Source organism: Stegodyphus dumicola, chromosome 2, assembly GCF_044657685.1.
Source record: "Stegodyphus dumicola isolate Sdum_Otavi_A_Nest chromosome 2, ASM4465768v1".
NCBI lineage: Eukaryota > Metazoa > Arthropoda > Arachnida > Araneae > Eresidae > Stegodyphus > Stegodyphus dumicola.
Genome location: NC_140769.1, coordinates 187354139 through 187373820, shown reverse-complemented (window position 1 = coordinate 187373820; position 19682 = coordinate 187354139). Strand labels below are relative to the sequence as shown.

General features: G+C 29.7%; 2 protein-coding genes across 3 annotated transcripts in view; one reads left to right on the top strand and one right to left on the bottom strand.

Moving 5' to 3' along the window:
* Positions 1–250: 250 nt before the first annotated feature.
* prel (preli-like) lies at positions 251–10455 on the bottom strand. Its single transcript, XM_085811546.1, has one exon. It carries the CDS (start codon positions 10296–10298, stop codon positions 9684–9686), a length of 615 nt encoding a protein of 204 aa, XP_085667672.1. The 5' UTR covers positions 10299–10455; the 3' UTR covers positions 251–9683.
* A 224-nt stretch (positions 10456–10679) lies between these two features.
* Positions 10680–19682, top strand: part of bug (thioredoxin domain-containing protein bug) — a 44223-nt gene continuing 35220 nt past the window's right edge. The window contains exons 1-2 of one of the 2 annotated variants that reach the window (XM_035358474.2): positions 10680–10713; positions 15450–15552. In XM_035358474.2, coding sequence (XP_035214365.1) covers positions 15489–15552 — 64 coding nt within the window. In that variant the 5' untranslated portion in view covers positions 10680–10713; positions 15450–15488. The other variant, XM_085811544.1, reaches the window with a different exon arrangement.

Genomic DNA, 19682 nt, shown 5'->3' with positions numbered 1-19682 from the left:
ACAATAAAATAATTTAACTCATCAGTATTCAGTCATTGGCTGTCAATGGTTTAATGACATTTTTATAAATAATGTACTGCAGAAGCATGGTTGTTTGATGAAGCATTAATTTGCTATCATTTATATAATTCATAATTATATATGTTTATTAATTAGCAACTAATAAATAAATTAGTTACTAAGTTTTGCAGAACGCAATTAATGAATGTTCTAAAAATGTTCATTAAAAAGCAAGATTTAACCAATAAAGTCATTTATACTACATTTTTATTCAATACACTCATTTGGATAAAGATGCAATAACTCAGTCTGTCAGAGAGTTAGCATGCAATAAAAAGTGTGCATTTCTAACATTGAATTAATATACCCTTAAATTAAATACTGAATGTAATAAACCAATAGTAACAAATACATTCAAAACGAAAAGCCCTGGAAACCCCTCACCTATCATGTTACATAGAACAATCAACAAGCAAGCATAATACACATTTATAAAACATAGTTTGCTAAACTTCAAATATAAATAAATAAAAAAAAAAAAAAAGGTAAAACATTTTTAAAAAAATTAAATTGGAAGATAGAAACTTAAAAGTATACATTAATACTCCATGGACCAATCTGTATTGCTTATATTTCCCACTATGTGGCTAAATACAAGGGAAAGAAAAAAAAAAAAAAAAAAAACAGTTGTTGATGGTATAACCTGATACATAGCACAAATACAATAAATGTTACACATATTAGCTTCATTAAAGATAGCCATGATCACCACAATACACAGTAAATTTTGTATCAATTATACAGTATAAACAGGAATTTTAACTATTATGGCAATAAAATGCAGTCTCCTCTGCAACATAAATTTACCAAACTACAGTATAGTACACGTCCATATTTGACATATTTATCACATATGTATTACATGTAATTTAATAGAACTGTTAAATGTAAATTTTCTTTAAATGAAACTTGAACTTAAGTGTAACAGCAACTTCAAGACATAACTCTTCTAAGTCAAGTATATTACTAACTGAATAAGTAGTAACTGAATAACAAAATAATTTCAGCATTCTCATGCATCAAAGACAGCTCTTTTAAAAACTGATGGTTCAGAATTAATTTTAATTTACATAAACAGATTAGATAGTCAACAAAATTTTTCTCATATTAATAAAAGCTATGAAGTACATAAAAACATATATATATATAACCGACTTGATAACAATGCAGTAGTTAATCACAATTTCATACAAAATGTTTCATTGTGAAAAAGAAGTCAAATATTCAAACTGATTTCATACATAGTACTAAATTTTAGCCTAAATATGTAAGCTTAGAAAACTGCTTAAACATAAAATATGTCATTTACTAACATAGGTATGATCTAAAAGTATTTCTTAATATAAATGCACTTATTTTTGAAAAATATGAACGGGCAAGTGAAAAATTATCAGGCTGAGATTTTATGTTTATACCCTGCAGTACTACTTACATAATATTTTTAGCGCATACATAGAACTAAGAGAAAGTATGTTTAATAAGACTTAGACATCTTAACAATTTAACTACACCACTCCTTAAAAGCATCTTATCTAAGACATATAAGAGCTAACTTTTTCTCACCAAAGGCATAATCCTTCAGTAAAGAGCCCTTATACCAGGGATGGGAAAACTACGGCCCGCCGGAAGGTTCTATCCAGCCCACGGAGAGAATTTAAATTTTTCCGTCCAAGGCAAATTAAAAGAGATATGTATTATATATCCATCTCCTTTTCTATTTTGTTTAAATATTATTTATTTCTTCCTTTTTTCAAAGGACTGATGATCTTTTTACTCTCTCTATTTTTGTTCTACAAAACATAAAATGACAGAAATAGCAAGCACAGACAGCTTTTAATCCGTAAAGTGTGAGCAGCGGAAGTTCTTTGTTAGTTATAGCTATAGATTGACGTCAACAAGCGTTATCTCTTTCTCGGGGAGCAGACATATAGGAATCCAAGTATAGGTGAATTAGACCTCTTAGAAAGAACTTAATCTTAACTTAGTAAATCTTAATATGTTTGCTGGGCAACTAGCTAGTCTCATTTGTGGTTAAATTCAATATCCTCCGTAATTGAAGAGAAGCTTAAGAATTATGAAGATGGCTTGAAAAAACTGCATTTTGAGTTTGAACGAAGATGTCAAGATTTCAATGCCATTCAAACAGAATTGGATTTTTTACCATGCCTTTCAACGTAAACTGGGAAGCAGTGAGGTCAGATTTGCAGTTTGAATCGAGTTGCAATCTAACAATCATCTCAAGCAGCTGTTTCTAAATATGCCAAAGTTAGAGTTTTACAAATCATTATCGAAAGTAAGTTTCCTGAATTTAATATCTCACGCTCAGAAAATCAGTGCTATGTTTGTTTCATCTTAGATATGTGAACTAGTGTTTTCAACCATAAACCTTAGAAAGAATTATTTCAGAAGTAGATTGACACATGCGCATTTAGCTTCGTTCCTTAGAATCAGTACATCACACCTCGAGCCTCAATATAAGTAATTTTTAAAAATGAAATCACAATTTCAGTTATCTCATTAACATAATTAAATTGTAATACTTGTATATTGTTCTTAAGATTTTAGAAAAATATCTTGGCCCGCCAAACGTTTTGTTTTCGATTTTTGACCCGCGACTGAAAATGTTTGCCCATCCCTGCCTTATACTGTCTTTTTCTGAAAATAAGACATCCTCCGAAAATAAGTCCTAGTTAAAATAATGCGACAAAAAGAATTCGTTAAAAAATGCTGTTGATTTATTAAGTAATAATATGTTTAGCTTTACCAATACCCGTATTTCAGAGAAATGTTCGAAACAAAATATTCCGAGAAATTATTGTTTACCTCTACAGTTCGTTTCAAATTAATTCTTGGAATTTATCTTAACCAGTTCACCGTTTGCCCCCAAGAGAGATACGTTCACAGGAAAGGCATCGTCATCCGTTAGGGTCGGCAGATTCTCGTCGGGGTGAAATTTGCACTGAACCGTAACCCCCGAGACACATATTTTCTTGCTGAGAGGAAGATTGATCAAATAATGATTCCAGCAGGAATGACTGGTTACCTCCAGACACTTAACAATAAACAAGCCATGCAAGGATCATTTGCGGATGGAAATCAATGAATATATTGAAAACAGAATGGTGAGAAATCATCAAGGTAATTTTGTAAAACCAGGCTTACAAGAAGTTGTGAATTGGGTAAAAAATTCATGGGACAAAATAACTGATAGTGATGTTTCCAATGCACTACGAACAGGCTACTTAGACAAGAAGTATTCATTTAACAATAGCTATATCGCAAGACATGAGAGATTCGGACCAATGATTCAACAGGAAATGGATTTGGAAGAAAATCAGAATATAATTAAGAATTTTTTTTATCACGATGTTCCCGAAGAAGATGACATGAGTGTAATTGAATAAATATAAATTTCTGTATTCTGTGTAAAATAAATATTAGATAAAAATATATAAATATACTTTTATTTTTGCCCTCCCCCCAAAAATAAAGCCCTAGCGCGTATTTTGGACCAAAAAAGAAAGTAAGACAGTGTCTTATTTTCGGAAAAAGACAGTATGTTTTTCTGCATTATTTATCTAAGATAGATATGAGGCAGATACTTCACAGAAATAACTTTATTAGCTTTAATAAATGTAAATCTCATGCGGAGTATTACAACAGCAATCAGAAAAAAGTTCATCAGGCTTTTACTTTCTTACTTATTTAAAAGAGAAGGACAGCTGCAAATATAATAAGAAAAAGCACAGTTTTGGTTTACTTAAGCAATTTGTAATAATATAGGTTTATGAAAATATAAAATAAATTCACATTAAATTAATCATTCCTTAGATAAGTTACTAAACTGCATCTAAAATATTTCTATACCTATGCATTCTAACTCTTACTTCTAAACAAGTCACAATGTCTTTTTCTCTTCAGGATGTGATAAAAATATGAAGAGTTAAGCTACTGTCACTTTAATGCTTATCACAGTATAAATACTCTAACTGATTAAATATATTAAAAGAAAATGACAGCAATTTTAAAAGTTAAATTCCAGATAATGGCACCAATGCCAACAGGTCACACAATTTCTTAACAAATATATTCACTCTTCCCGAAAGTTGTATAGATTTGTTTTTCAAAATACGTTGAACCTATTTATCTCAATTTAAATACTAAAGTTTGTTAATTTTTAATACATATTTCCGTTAAACTTATCTTTATGCACAAGGCTTATTCTCAATGCTAAGCCACTTAAATAAGTACAATTTCAAATCCTACATTCGGAAGTTTTCATTTAAAAAACCTTTAACAGTTCATTTAGGAACTACTCTGATATGCGCCCTCAAGTCGCCAAATTTCTTGCCAACTGAAATATTGCTATCTAAATTTTTTGTCTACATTTCGAATTTTAAGCCTAAAATGTCTCCAAAAACACAGTTTTCGCGAATGCAAAAACCACGTTTTGAACACATAATTTAAGCTAAAAATTCGAAACAAAAAAGAAAACATTTAGATAGAAAAACTGTAAAGTTTCTAACCAAAATTATTTGACAAGAGTCCATGTACACAGTGATATGTTTTAACTTAAAAAAAATCTATGAATGGCACAATCTAGGCAACGAACGAATCTACGAACTACGTACACCTCACTTTAATAAATTAACATAACAATAAATTTCAAAGAATACCATGTATACAGCGTTCTGTTCCAACTTAAAAAAACATCTACGAATTGCACAATTTAGATGATACGCACTAATCAACAACTAAAACAAATTTCAAACAATTCAAAAAAAGAACAATAACGACAGAAATTCATACTAAAAAACAATGAACATAACATTCTACAAAATAAAATGCACTTACCAGAAATAAAGGCTTTTTCGAACAGCAGAAATACCAATTTCATACCGCCTTTAACATGCCGCCACGTAATCACTATCCAGAAAATTCATACTATGGTTCACAAATAAAAAGAATAACAAATAATTACAAATCCCTACTTCTATCATGCACAGCCACTAAAAATAATCTCCCAGACCCTCTTTCCACACCTCCAAATACCCACTGCCCCTCAACAGGATGGACACGACAATATTTCCTTTTGCCGAACTTCAATTCAACAACTTTCGCCATTTTACCTTTCCCTCCCTAGCTTCTCATACACAGAGCATGACGTGAACCAACGAAAGATTTTTCAACGTCAACAGGGTTGCCATACAACACGCAATCGTGCCAAAAACCAGCGCAGAACACATATCGCCACATTTGGTGAAATTAGGACGTATATCAGAGTTGCACCTTCATTTATAATAAAGTTTTCACATGATTATATGGATTTTTTTATTTGAGATATTGTAACAAAATAATATCTAAAAAATATTTAATGTTTAATGAACAAAATATTTAATAAAATAAATAAATATATATATAACAAAATAAATTGTTCCAAAAGAATCTAGTAAAATTAAAATTTAAATAATTCTCTTGCGCCATTGCTGCAAGGAATGAAATTTGAATTTAACAAACATTCTCTATTCGTAAAAAAGCAAATTTAAAGTTAATTAAATTTTAAATGAAATTGAATTACAAATAATGATTAATTATTGTTGCGAACAAATCTACAATATTTAAATTCTGAGAGCATATGTAAATTAAATGCAAGTATCAGATTGTTTTGCTGTTGAAGAAGAGGGATCGCCATCATAACCAAAAAAGCTTTATTCAAAATTGGTGCCAATTAAAGATTGCCAACTTTTTAATGCTATCAATTATTAAAAGTTATGTGTACTATAAATTATGAGTTAACTGATCTTTTTTATCTGGAATAAATATAAAATAAGCAGAATAGAATGCCTTATTTTGATATTTCAAAACAAAATATGTTTATTATATATATGGAATCTCTCATGACAGTTTCTTCAGAGTGAGACTAATACTTCTGAGAACACAAATAACAGTATTTAACATCACTAATTTTCATGTCCTGTAAGGCAACCACCTCTATAAAAAGCCAAAGCCATCCAAAACTGCAGATGATCATCTCGGACAGGTCTCACTATTTGTGTTTGCTAACGGAAGAACACCACTGGTAAAAGTTTACAATTGGGTGTCGCTTGTTTTTTGATGCCAAGATCGCCGCCAGGAAGGCACAATTTCAAGGTGGCTGCTACACAAAACCAAAATAAGAAGTTAAAGAATTGTACAAACTTTGTGTCCATGTACACATCAATCTGTTTTCACTTAAAAAAACATCCTAGAATCGCACAAACTAGGCACTGCACACTGTCTTAAATTTATCCATATACACATCAATCTATTTTCATTTAAATAAAATCAGGAAGCTAAAACAAAGTTAAAACTATCATGGTAACCAAAAGTGAGGTTTCATCCCCAAAATTAAAAAAAAAAATTGTCGCTAATTGAAGGGGCACCCAATTCTACACTAGAATACAACTACAATTCTACACTAATCTCATTCATTTACATTTTTAAACTCGAAATATATTTACTCATATATTCCCCCACCCAGTTTTTTAGCATATAATTTAGAAACTTGCGACTCTCGGTAACAATGTACAGTATATGCAGAAATAGAAAAAGTATTTTGTAAAAGTAAAAAGAGTGCAACTGAAATTGATAACTTCTTTGAAATACATTAATAATATTAGTTTATCTTTATGTGTGCTTTTTAATATCCTTTGTTTACCATTTAAGCCTTCTATTCTGATATAATATACAACATATGTCCTTCCCTGTTTGCAAACAATAAAATTTATAGGAAAAATACATCAGCAAATATGGTTACTCTTTAATTTAAAGAATTTAATTTGCTCACATTTAGAAAAATGTAAGCAGAATCATTAGTTTTAAGAATATTTAAGGAATATCCTTAAAAACTCTAAAATGATATTGCCAAGTGAAGAACCATTCAAGTATATTTTTGCTACTGCTACATCTTCCTTTTTGCTTCATACTTCCTATTCCACAAAAATAAAAACCTTAGCTGTTATACAAACAAAGTCACTGGGCTAATTTTTGGAATATGGTAACAGGTAGTTTGGTGACATTTTGGTAAGACGATAAAGGTTACTAGCTAGGACTTTAGCAGTGTACATGTATAAAGTCAAGAGTGTGTGCAATGCCATTTTTGTGCAATTCTGAGATTTTTTTTAAACGAAAATATTTCGACGTGTACATGGATACCATATATGTGCAATTCTTAAAAACGCGGCAAGCACTGAGCGATTCTGCACTTTCTCCTAATTTCGCGCGTAATCTTCGTATGATTAAGCATTTTTGTTCTATAAAAGTTCTAGCATAAGCGTAATTCGGCTAGCAGATTATTAGAAAAAAACGTTGAGTTAAAAAAAAAAAAAAAAAAAAAATGCATTTACTTTGTGAAAACAAAATGGTGTCCAAAACAAAACTAGCAGGTTGCTGTAGCACGGTTGGTCGCCAAATTTTTGCCAAAAAATCGCCACGTTACCATAATCCAAAGATTAACCAGTCACTGTTATTTAAATAATGAGGCCATAGCCATTATTTATCAGCAACAAAAAATAAAAAATAACTTTAATTATAAATTCAAGTGATGAGTAAGTAAATCATACATTTCGAAACTAAACCAAAAGAGTTGAAAATCAAATACAGTTTACATATACCATAAGATATTAACAAAAATTATATAAAAGAGTACTCTGAAACATGCTAGAGCAAAATTAACATTAAAATAAGAGAAGAATATGGTATTAAATGGGCAGAATCAAACTTTTGAAAACTAGTAATTAAATTTACCTCAAATTTTACTGATGTATTCAGTACACATTCAATAACTATGGTGCACTTCAAAACAAATTAGAATTAAAATAAAATGTGGATTAAATTTTTGTGTTAAATTAAAAAGACAAGACACACACGCACACATTTACCAAATGTTAAAATACATTAAAATTGTGATACAGTAATGAAACTGCATGAGGGAATGAATTAACACAACTGTCAAATATGTTCTTTTTCATAAGAATTATTACGAAATCATAACTGAACTTGAATTAAAGTTCCTTAGATCTATTTGTATTTGTGTGTGTATTTAGGCCCACCAGTGGCCGAGCGGTAAAGTCGCTGAACACTGGTAGTTCGGTCCGAGGTTCGAATCCCGCAAACGGGTTGGCTGCATGGGTGTTTTCGTGGTTTTCCCCATGTGTAATGTGTATACAAGTCGGTTTTCCTTAGAAAGTCCTTCACAAAGGCATCCCTCCCCTTAGGCAGATAGCCCTAGTGTGCTTTGCCATAATTAAATACACCAATACACCTTAGATCTAATTGACTGCATTAATAATTACATATATCTTAGAAATGATCATTTCTGAATAATAAAATTCTTTTTTAAATTTCATATGGCTGAAAAACAGATAAATTTCAGAAACTTAGTTGAAAGCATTGCTACAGTACTTCTAACAAAATTACAAATTTCTATTAACAACTTTTTACTCAGAATTGAAAAGTTACTGATATTTGCATTTTATTAGATTAATAACAAACATCTCATCAATAATTTGTTCTTACTTATGTGAAAAGATGTGAATTAGCAAAAGCTATACTTTAAGTGAATTATGAAAATTTTACCATCTTATAAATTAAATTTATAATTTCGAATGTACATGATCCAAACGTAAAACTTCATGTAACATGATAAATGCTTCACATTACAAACATCATAGAAATACTTTTTTAACGTATGTGGAATATATATTCTGGTCAATATTGAGATCTACGACAAATATAAATATGCAGGTAATGTAAAAACACCCTCACATAATTAGTCCATCAATTTTTGTTTCGGGATTAGAAACAAAATTTAAGACAAACTTCTTGAGGCCCCTATAGCAGCCATTCATTGCTTAACAATGCCACAATCAAAAGCGAATTTTTTTTTTTTTTCAATATGAGCTACTTAACTTGATACTGTAATCACAGAAAATGAATCATATTGCAAAATGAAATTTACTGATGCGAGATAATAAAGTTTATCAATAGATATATTTTCATAAGTTTCTAAATTATTCAACTTAAACCTTGAAATAACAGCTTAACAATATATCACATTTGAAATCAAGCACTGATGAAGATGGTATCAGAAAAGAGACTATTTGTCTGGCACAGGCACAGAAAATCTAATGTTCATTGTCAGAATAATAGTTATTACAAGAAATTTTTTCAATAACCATCAGAATTTTATAATAAATGAAAAATAACTTACGAATTATCTTAATCACTAAAGTTAAAATCTGTGATTTCAGCTTTCCAGTGATACCAAACGTGCATATAACATTTTTGTTATAAGTCTTCATCATTGCTCCAGCAAATTTTAATGTTAGCTTATAATGCAAAAAATCAGAAATTTATAAGCTAGTACTCAAAATATGGCCAATTTCATAATCACAATGCATCGAAATATTTACTAATTATATTTTACAAAAAAGATATCTAGTTTTATTTCAATAGTGTTAAAATATATGATACGTGCTTAGATCAAACTGTAACATCATCTTCTAAAACGTGGATTTATATACAGTGTTCTGAATAATAAGACAGTAAATTTTTTTTTTTTTTTTCTACAAATTAAAAAATAATCAGCCTCGATTCGCATATGCAGTAAATATGGGCACAGCTCCTGATTTTGCAATATCTTTTGCTTTCCGGGCTTTTTCACAAATTTTATCTTTATCTATCAGGCTGGACTTTTCTTGCAAAAGTGGAGAAGGAAACATGTTCGATAACACGAATTCTAATCCTTTACACGTCTTTGTGACATTCTTTTCAAACCTACGAATTAAATAGCCTTCTATAATACGAGGAAAGTACATTTTAGATGATGCTATCCAAGCTTTGCGTTCTATAACAGTTTGCTTTTCTTCTTTTGGCTTGTAAAAACATTCTTCTCTTATTCTAGCTACAGCAGTTCCAACATTCCATGTATAAGTTTTTATGATTTGTTTCTTTGGATCAATGAAAGACTCTTCGATAATTGGTTCATTCTTTATAGAAATGTTGTAACCAAAATATGAAACACGAACTGTTTTTGTTAACAATCGTTTTGTGTGCAAGATTCCCTCCTCCACTTTTCGGTACAATATATCTTCAGTTCTCACATGTTTACTGAAGGGGTTGGGATAACGATACCAGAAAACGTGGGCTACTTGCAGCCATGAGTACTGGAAAACATTTTCACCTTCAAAAAATTTCATTTTAGAATTTCATTGGTGCAGTAATCACATAGGTATAATTGTTTACCAATGATTGGTCCCCAGGAAAAGAATAAAACTATAATTTCTAACACACTTATCTCATGATAACACAAAGAACAATCGCGAAAAACACAAAAAGAGCGAACCCTTAGTTCCGTTCTTCTTCTACCGGCAGACAGAATTTTTTAAAGAGCGGTTGCCAATCAGAAACATCAAAATGTCACAGAACTCTTTATTTAAAACACTATAATTATAGTCATAAATAAATTGAATATTTTCCATCAAAATATTTTGAAACTTAAAATCAATTAAATGAAACAAAAGTCTTATAAATATTTTTGAAAAGATGCAGAAGCTCTGATATCTCAACTTACCAATGTTGTGAACTAGTCTTCATGTGTCTACCGTGTGAGAGGTATATTTATGTTCCTATAAACTATTTCTGTGCATATATTTGGACCTTTTATATTATAATTTTTCGTACTTTTCTTTAAATGCGAGAATCGCATGTGCTCTTTTCTTTTATATTAGTAGTTGTATTTCATTTAAAGAAGTGTTCTTTAATGAATATAGGAACTAATTAATATTTTTCATTTAGGTAGGTTTATTAAGACAACACTTTTTAATGTTATAATAGTCAGATAAAATTTTACGTTAATTAAAGCATTTACCACATTTAAGCATTTTTATGTCGTAATTATTTTAATTTAATGCTTATTATTCTAATAAAAATCGTATTTTACTAATAATACAGCGGTAAAATGAGTTTACTATTACTTTGAGCGTGGTAAATGTGTAAAGAGTGAAAGAAAAGAAAATTGCTTAGAGCGTTGACGTGGCTTGTGCATTATTAAGAAGAAAAAAATTCAATATAAATCGGCCTTTTTAGTAAACTCAGTTCTGGTGTTTTAACAATAATTAAATAAATGTGTCCTTGTATGTGAAATAAAAATTATATCAGTTTTGGTGTTTTGTATTGTTTCTTTTGTATAAAATTATGACATTAGTAATTAGTTCGTGCTTAAATCTGTTACCAATGCCTAAGTGAATAAAGTTAGCAAACACTGGTATTGATTTATTAATGTAAACAAAACTTTTTTACTGTAGTTTTTTGCAAATCTTTTGTTTCTTCACCATCATTTGTTTGAGTTTTTGCCTGTTCGGGATTTTTGTTCATCAGTCTGCTTGTATTTGTGTTTTATGTTTCATTTTTCCTATTTTAATCTAATTTATGTATATTTTATGTATATTATTATTATTTATACATAATACTTTACTAGTGTACATTATTTATACACAACACTTTACTAATGTGTATTATTTTTATTTAGCTATAATAATTGTTTTCAATGACTATGCTTTTCATTGATTTGAGGCAAATGAAAGTAGTGAGGACTTATCCATTCATCTCTTCACAGTTGTTTGCTATCAGTAAAAATATAGCTACATGTTGTGCCATTGTCAATACTATATCTGTTGCTTTGCACTTTTTAATTTTATCATCAAAAGCAAATGCAATTTTTATACTTTATTGAACTTTTGTGAATGGAGCAAGTTATTGAATTTGGGACTTTTGCTTTTGGCTTGAATGCTGTTTCTCCAGCATTTTTCTGTAGATTCCTCGTGCTTGCTAGATATGTGTGTTATTGGCTGCAGTACATCTTTTGCATAATTTCACATAACAAGCCTTAAAAGATGACTTTTAGTTTGCTATTTCATGTTATTTTTCCTTCTATATTGGGTTGAAATTGTGCCCACCGTACTAGTGGACAGTGGGGCAAATGACCTTAAGGCACTATTTTAATTCTCATATGCATTAAATGTTATTTTAATGCAGTCAAAGCTATTTTAAATAATGTTTTACTTACAAATAAAATATATTTTTAAATTCTATTTTCAGTAAAATTTTGGATTTTCTCTCCTGTAGCTTCTTTTTAACTAGTTATAACAGGATCAAAGCTTGGTAAAAATACATTATAAGTATGTTTGTTGCATTTTTACTGAAGACCTTTGATTGATTATGTTTGAGATTGTCTTCAAATTTTTCTTACGTAATTCTTTCTCATGTTCTGTTGATTATCCTATCAGCATTAGAACTAGAGGATATTTAAGATATACGAATAGCAAATAGTGTGTGGTATATAATAATATGGATATTTTCCCATAAAATATCTAAATTACTTTAATTGACTCGCCACTGGATGCAACTATTAATGCTACAGTCATTATTTTAAACTCATTTGCATTTACCTTCGAGATTCTTGAAGAGTATTCAGGATTTGAAAATGTCTTATAATTTTTGCTTTCGTTTAAAATATAAAACCCAGCATATATTTGATCGCCATTATTTCAGGTTGTTCAATTTCTTCTTTGTCATCATTTCTGGATTGCTACTCATTTATTGAAAATCTGCAATGCGGCAGGCATCAAAAAAAATATCACCCATGTAAGATTAACATTCCTGATTACTAGTCAATCTACATCACTATTTCTCCTCTTTCAACAAAATTAAATGTTTTATCTTGCATCACAAATATAGCATTCCTGTATTGGTGAAGTCCCCCCCCCCCAGGGGTCGACGTAGAGAACTCTGCGAAGCTACTGGCTAGGATCTGTACCTAGGCAGTCTCGGCCACAGGTGTATAAAATTTATGAACTTGGCATGTCCTAGCGCGGCGTGGAACTAGTAGCCCGGGGGACTTCCCCGGGTATGCTGGGTAATGACCTGCTGTGACGGGCAGCCCGAGGGACTGGTGGGTAGCAAATGACGACCAGTGCCATACCGAGTGACTACCCGGGCGGTGCGCCACCCTCTCTGAGGGGCCAGAAAGGAGGTTGAACCTCCGACTCTGGTCTTAAGGAGTGGGTGGACCTGTAGTGCGATTAAGTTCGTGGAGCAGGAAATGCGAATTATTGTTGTATAGGTGAAGTATTACTAAGAGAGTTGCACACTCTTTTAACCAACAGTCGTTGAAAGAAATAAATTAAGCTTACATTTAAAATTGTACAAAATTAAAAAAAAATGTCATACTTAAAAGTTGATGTATTTCCCGGACCTTAAGTATGAAAGTAAAATAGCTAACGCGATTATGAAGTCCTGCCAAACGTGAATAGTGACAGAAAGGTCAAGCAAACAGATTGCTATTTATTTAATGAGATAATTAGAAATGCAAATTAAAGATATAGTATATAAAAAGATTAATCGCTTGTCATATTTTTCACATTCCAAACAGTTTTTTATGGACAGAAGAATTACTGAACTTGAACATCCACCTTATGCACCAGACCTTGCTGCATGCAACTTTTTCCTGTTCTCTAGAGTGTAAAGTTCATTAGAATGAACACATATTCAATCTATAGAAGGAGTCAAGGCAAAAATGGCCGACTTGCTGAAGAGGCTATCATTTGGAAGTCCTGCAGCATTGCTTTGAACAGTGGAAAATGTCATGCAACAGTATATAAATAAGCAAGAGAGTATGATGAAGGGGTTTGTCAGTTGTTTGTAATAAATTTCCAAAGAGGCATATTCACTATTCAATAAGGAATTTGATTGTCGTACTTCATATGTAATAACAGTTATCATGTACACTATTTTAACTTAAAAAATAGATACAGTATAAATTTGACATCACATATAGCTTCATCATTGCACACATTAAACATTGTATATATCGTATCATTTATTCCCACAATTGTAGTCATTTTGTGATTTCATAATTATAAAGTCGGATTTCATGTTTGTATTTATGTTTGGTACCAAGTGGGACTGTATGAACAGAAAAGTAACAATTTTTTTTAATGTTTGTTATATATTAAACAGTAGATGTACTCTTATTATCGATTTAATCGGTATTTTTCTGAGTTTTTTTAGTTAACATTTAGCTTATTAAAGAGTATAATTGATATAATAAGGGATATAATGTAATCTAATGGTTCTTATGAATTATCCCATTGGCAAAATTGTGTGATTTAGCTCCAGTTATGGATGACAGTGGGTTTTAAATTCTGCAGTAATGATTGGGGGTTGGTGACCATTGCCAAAATTTCCGACAATGGTTGGCAAGATAATACACAAGTACCAATAAAACTTCTTGAAGAATATGCTAATACTTATTAAGAAATATAATATGGCAAATGAATAATTGAATTTAACATTTTTTAAAGTTTTATGGTATTTATAACAATATGATGCAGACTTTCATAATTTCAAATTATTATAATTTTGAATTTAGTATGAATTTTTGCAGTTGGTTAGAGTATTTGATTATATCCTTCTCTCCATAAACCAGTACACAAGGCAATTGTAATGATTAATGTTATGTTGAAAGAGGACAAGAATTGTAGTGGCCTTTTTACTGTTAAAATTTAATTTTTCAATTTGAAGGCATTTGGCCATAAATTGAGTAATATTTTATTTGCAGGTTATAGATTATTTGTGTACTAAAAATATTTAATAGGTTTCGTTGTGTTATATAAAGTATAAAAGTATTTTGGTGATTTAAGTCACAGAGGGCCAAATTTTTTAAATACTTTATTTTCAATGCTTTAATCAATTTTATTCGTGAATAACATTCAGCTTTTGACTGGGATTACTTTGGATGTAATGTGAAATTGTTTTTCTATGCATTTTGCCGAAAGAAACTTGGAGAAATCAATTTTAATTTGAATCATGGTGTTAGATAATAAGTAACTAAAAGCAGTAAATCATGCACTACATCTTTACATTTATTCTGTTTTGATATTAAATCATACTACAATACTATTAAGAAATCATACTACAATAACTGGATGATAGAGATTAACTTAAAGTTTCTGTTTGCTATATGGTTTGTTTAATAGTTTATATAAAAATCTTATTGATTTTATGCATTGAAAATTCTTTCTGTTTAATATTACTTTTAAGAGAAACTTCTTTCATGCATTATCATTTTTCACATTTTTGAAAAAATAGGGCATTTTCCTTTTGATCAAATTTAGCATTGTTTTTGCTAAGTAAATTAGAAATCTTAAAAGGAGATGTTAAAATATACTTTTTTCAAATAAGCATTTATCTTATTATTAAAAGTTTTTCATTAATAGTTTATCTGATTGTTTAAAAATCATTAATAAAACATTTGAGTTTTATGAAATTTGAAAGTAATTTTTTTTCAGGTAGAGAAAAAGTTTGATTTGTGTAATACTGCTGGAATTATGATTTTAATTCGAAGATTATTATACTTGACTATACCATTGCTTATAGTTGCTGATGATGACAGTAAGTTTTATGGAATTTTTTTACTGTTTTATATTTTCTTAAAATATTGTTTGTTTAACTCAGTAAAATCAGTAATTAAAATATACATCGATATATTTTGTAATTTGTAGTAAAAGTACATGATCTTATAATGATTGAAATTTTATCTTTCAATGTGATTTGATATTATTCAGTGATAAAAATTAAGAAGTGTAGTATGCATTGTGTAATTAGCATGAGATATTGACAAAAGTATGCGAGTTTGATATCATAATTGAGCATCTGATGTGCATTGGTGGATTTTTCAGTATGTTTAAAGCTTTTGTAACATTATTCAAAAATAACTATCTGAGTTTAACATAAAAAAGGAATAATTTGTTAATGTTATATATATATATATATATTTAATAGAGGTATTCTTTCTGATTTAAGGAGGTAACTTCCTGATAAAATAAGGAATCAAGGTTATATTACCTGAGCAGTTCAGGAAACATCTGCTGTAACATACTCTGCTTCACTTCCATCTTAATTAAAATATAATATTTCATTTATAATATAAGATACTTCATATATAATTTATATTCTTTTTCTCTTATTTATTATACCATTGCCTTTATTTGTTGAATATTGCAGTTTTCGTGATCATTTTTTCCCTATCCTTTTTTACATTTGAGGCCTGAACCGCTACTTTTAAAGCATTTCATATTATGACATTCATTTAATATGTGTCCTTTTTTTTTATATAGTTAAAGCAACTTCTTTCATAAGATTTTTTTTAACTTTGTCTTTTTATCCTTTGCTCTAGAAGTTTGCAGTTTGTCTGTCTTTTCATCTGTGTTTAATTTTACATCTGTTTTCTTTTATTGCTTATGTATTTAAAAGTTCTACTACATTAGATTTAATAATTTTCAAGTCAAAATCAAATTTTTCTAGTCAAGTCAAATTCAAATCAATCCATTCTGCTAGGAAACAATTTGGAACTACTTTAATATACGCCCTCGGTTGGCGACAAGTTTCTCGCCAGACATTTTTGGCTAGAAACTCCACACCTCTATGTTACTACTTAATGTTTTTGTTTATATTTCGAACTTTAAGCCTAAAATATCTGCAAAAACGCGATTCTCGCACGTGCGATAACCACGTTTTAAACATGCAATTTAAGCCAAAAATCTGAAAAAAAAAAAAAAAATTAGATAATAAAAACATAAAGTTTCTAACCAAAATATTTCTGAAGAATCCATGTTAACACAGCAATATCTTAAAAAAAATCACAGAATTGCACAATCTATGCAGCGAAGGAATCTACGAACTAGGCACACCTAGCTTAAATGAATTAACATAACAACAATAAATTTCAAAGAATACCATGTACACAGCATTGTGTTTAAACTTTAAAAAAATCTACAAATTGCACAATCTAGGCAACGAAGAAATCTACGAACTACGTACACCTCGCTTTAATAAATTAACATAACAACGATAAATTTCAAGAATACCGTGTACACAGTGTTCTGTTCCAACTTTAAAAAACATCTACAAATTGCACTATCGAGGTATTGTGCACTAATCTACAAAATAAACTGAAATAACTAAAATAAATTTAAAAAAAAAAAAAAAAAAAACAGAAATTTATTTTAAAAAAACAACGAATATAACATGCTACAAATTAAGAACAAGAATAAAATAAAATGCACTTACCATGAATGAATGCTTCTTCGAACAGCAGAAACACCTATTTCATGTCGCCTTTAACATGCCGTCACATAATCGCTATCGTATGTATAAGACAGCCAGACTCACTATCCACAAAGTTGATACTATTTTTCACAAATAAATGTTCAAAACCTTCTTTTCCTAAATCCTTGTAGGATTTACAGCCATCCAAAAAAATAGTTGTACCAGGCTTCTCATATCAGCTCCACATTTTGGACACACCAAACTCCACTTCAGAAGTCCTGACTCCCACAGAATTTCCAAAAATACACTTCGATCTGTATAACCACACCCGTGAACAAAAGACTCATTAACAACTCCAACATCATACCTTTTAATACTAAATTTACTTTGCACACAATCTAAAATACATGACTGAAATTTCCCACCGCATCTTTCATTGCAACATTCCATTTCAAAACGTGCACAACACGAACCAACGAGCAAATAAAACCACTGCAGTGAAAGAGTAAGTTTCAATGTCAAAAGAGTTGCCATACAAACAACATCCTCCCCCAAAACCATCACAGAACACATAGTCGTGCCATAAACCAGCGCAGAACACATATCGCCACATTTGGCGACCTGAGGGCGCATATAAGAGTAGTACCATAAATTTTTATCTTTTATTCCATCCATTGCTTGAACTCTTATTCTTCAAAAAGCATTACCGTTTTCATGTAATCATTTAAATATTCATTGTGCTTCATTTTTAGTTGAAGTAATTCTGTTCTACCCTTATTTAGAATATCCTTTGTTTTCATTGTCATCTAATTTTATTTTCCCTGATAATTTCTTTACATTGTTCATTACATTCATAATTGCAATGTACTTGTACTGCAATTACTACATTCAAATGTGTCTATATTGTTAAACAAATTTAAGGGGCGTTAATCAATATTGCTAACCTCAGACTGTATCTGATGATAAAGCACAAAGACACTTAATCAACCATAACATATAAGCATAATTGTAATACATAATCAACAGTTTTGCAGTATATTATAATAAACCATTGCATCATTCAAACAAAAGCGATTTGATCCATTCTTGTCTTTATATCCTACTCATTTGGAGAAGTATCCCTTTCTCCCTTCACTTTTAGTTCTATTTATTTGTTGCTGTCACTGCAAAACAGCATTATTATAATCACCTTCTCCTTCAAAAAGATTTTCTAAAGGGGAAACTATATTTAAAGTACACTCTTTCATCAGCAATTATATAAATATAATTATTGTAATATATCCTTATTATAATATGCTGCAATAAAGTTTTTAAAAGTTCAGATTTTTCTTTAAAGTATTCTTATGTGACTAAAAAGATTCTTTAAAATTTAATGATTTTCTTTATAAAACAAACATTATGATTTAAATTACACTTTATCACATATAATATGCTTTCTTTCTCTACATCACAATCTACATTTCCTAAAGTGTATAAGATATTTGTTCTGTTGCATAAGATACTATTAAAATTTACTAACTAGTTTCCAAATAGTAGTACTAGGAAATATATTTTTAAACAAGGGAATATACATAGAAGCATTTCTAAATGCATTTTTTATCAAAATTAATCAGAGTAAGCAATAATATTTGTAGTTAAGATTCAAAATTGTTCAAAAAAAGGGGGGAGGGGGCAGTAGTTCATAGTTGCTGAAATATTAAATATTTTCAAAACATAAACTGTAAAAACAAACAAATCACTATTTTCATTTCTAAGCATATTTTATCCAAGCATATGTCTAAGCATATTTCTAAGCATATATCTGATGTCAGAGAAATGATATTTTTTAAAAATAGAAATAATATTTTTAAAAAAAATCACTTTCACACATTTAAAAACAAATAATTTATTGCAATGAAATAAAAAAATTTTGTATTTGTAGATATAAATTTATACCTAGTTGTAAAATATCGAAAAACTTAAGTTAAAATTATGTAAATACACATTTTCTGAGATTTGAAATGGGAAAGTTATATTACTTATATTAAATAATAGATTATAAAAATTAATAAAGCAATTGATATCAGCATTTTGCGTCTTCTATTGTAAGACATTTTCAATTGTAATATTAGCTCTTAACCCTCATGCTGCGTATCCCGCGATTTAGTAGCAAATGTAAGGCAATATAGAAGTAGCAAAATTTGCTCAACCGGTGATCTCCGCAGGGATGCATTTTCCCATTTATTTAGCTGTGTAACCTTTTCTTTTCCCATTTATGGTTTCATTTTGTGCTTTACTATGATGTTTAATTGTTTATTGAGATCTTAGTTAACAGATGGTATTAGTTGTCCGTATTTCTGTGAAAATATACAAGCATGTTTTGCAGTATGTTGCACGCTCTTTTCAAACCTCAAAGATGTTGTCATTGTTGTATTAGTATTAGTGTATTAAATAAAAGTACTTTTATTTAGCAGTTTTTATTGTTATTTAATTTT

What these genes read in the sequence shown, in the direction of transcription:
- prel (XM_085811546.1), bottom strand. Translation starts at nt 10,298, where the DNA reads ATGAAATTTTTTGAAGGTGAAAATGTTTTCCAGTACTCATGGCTGCAA.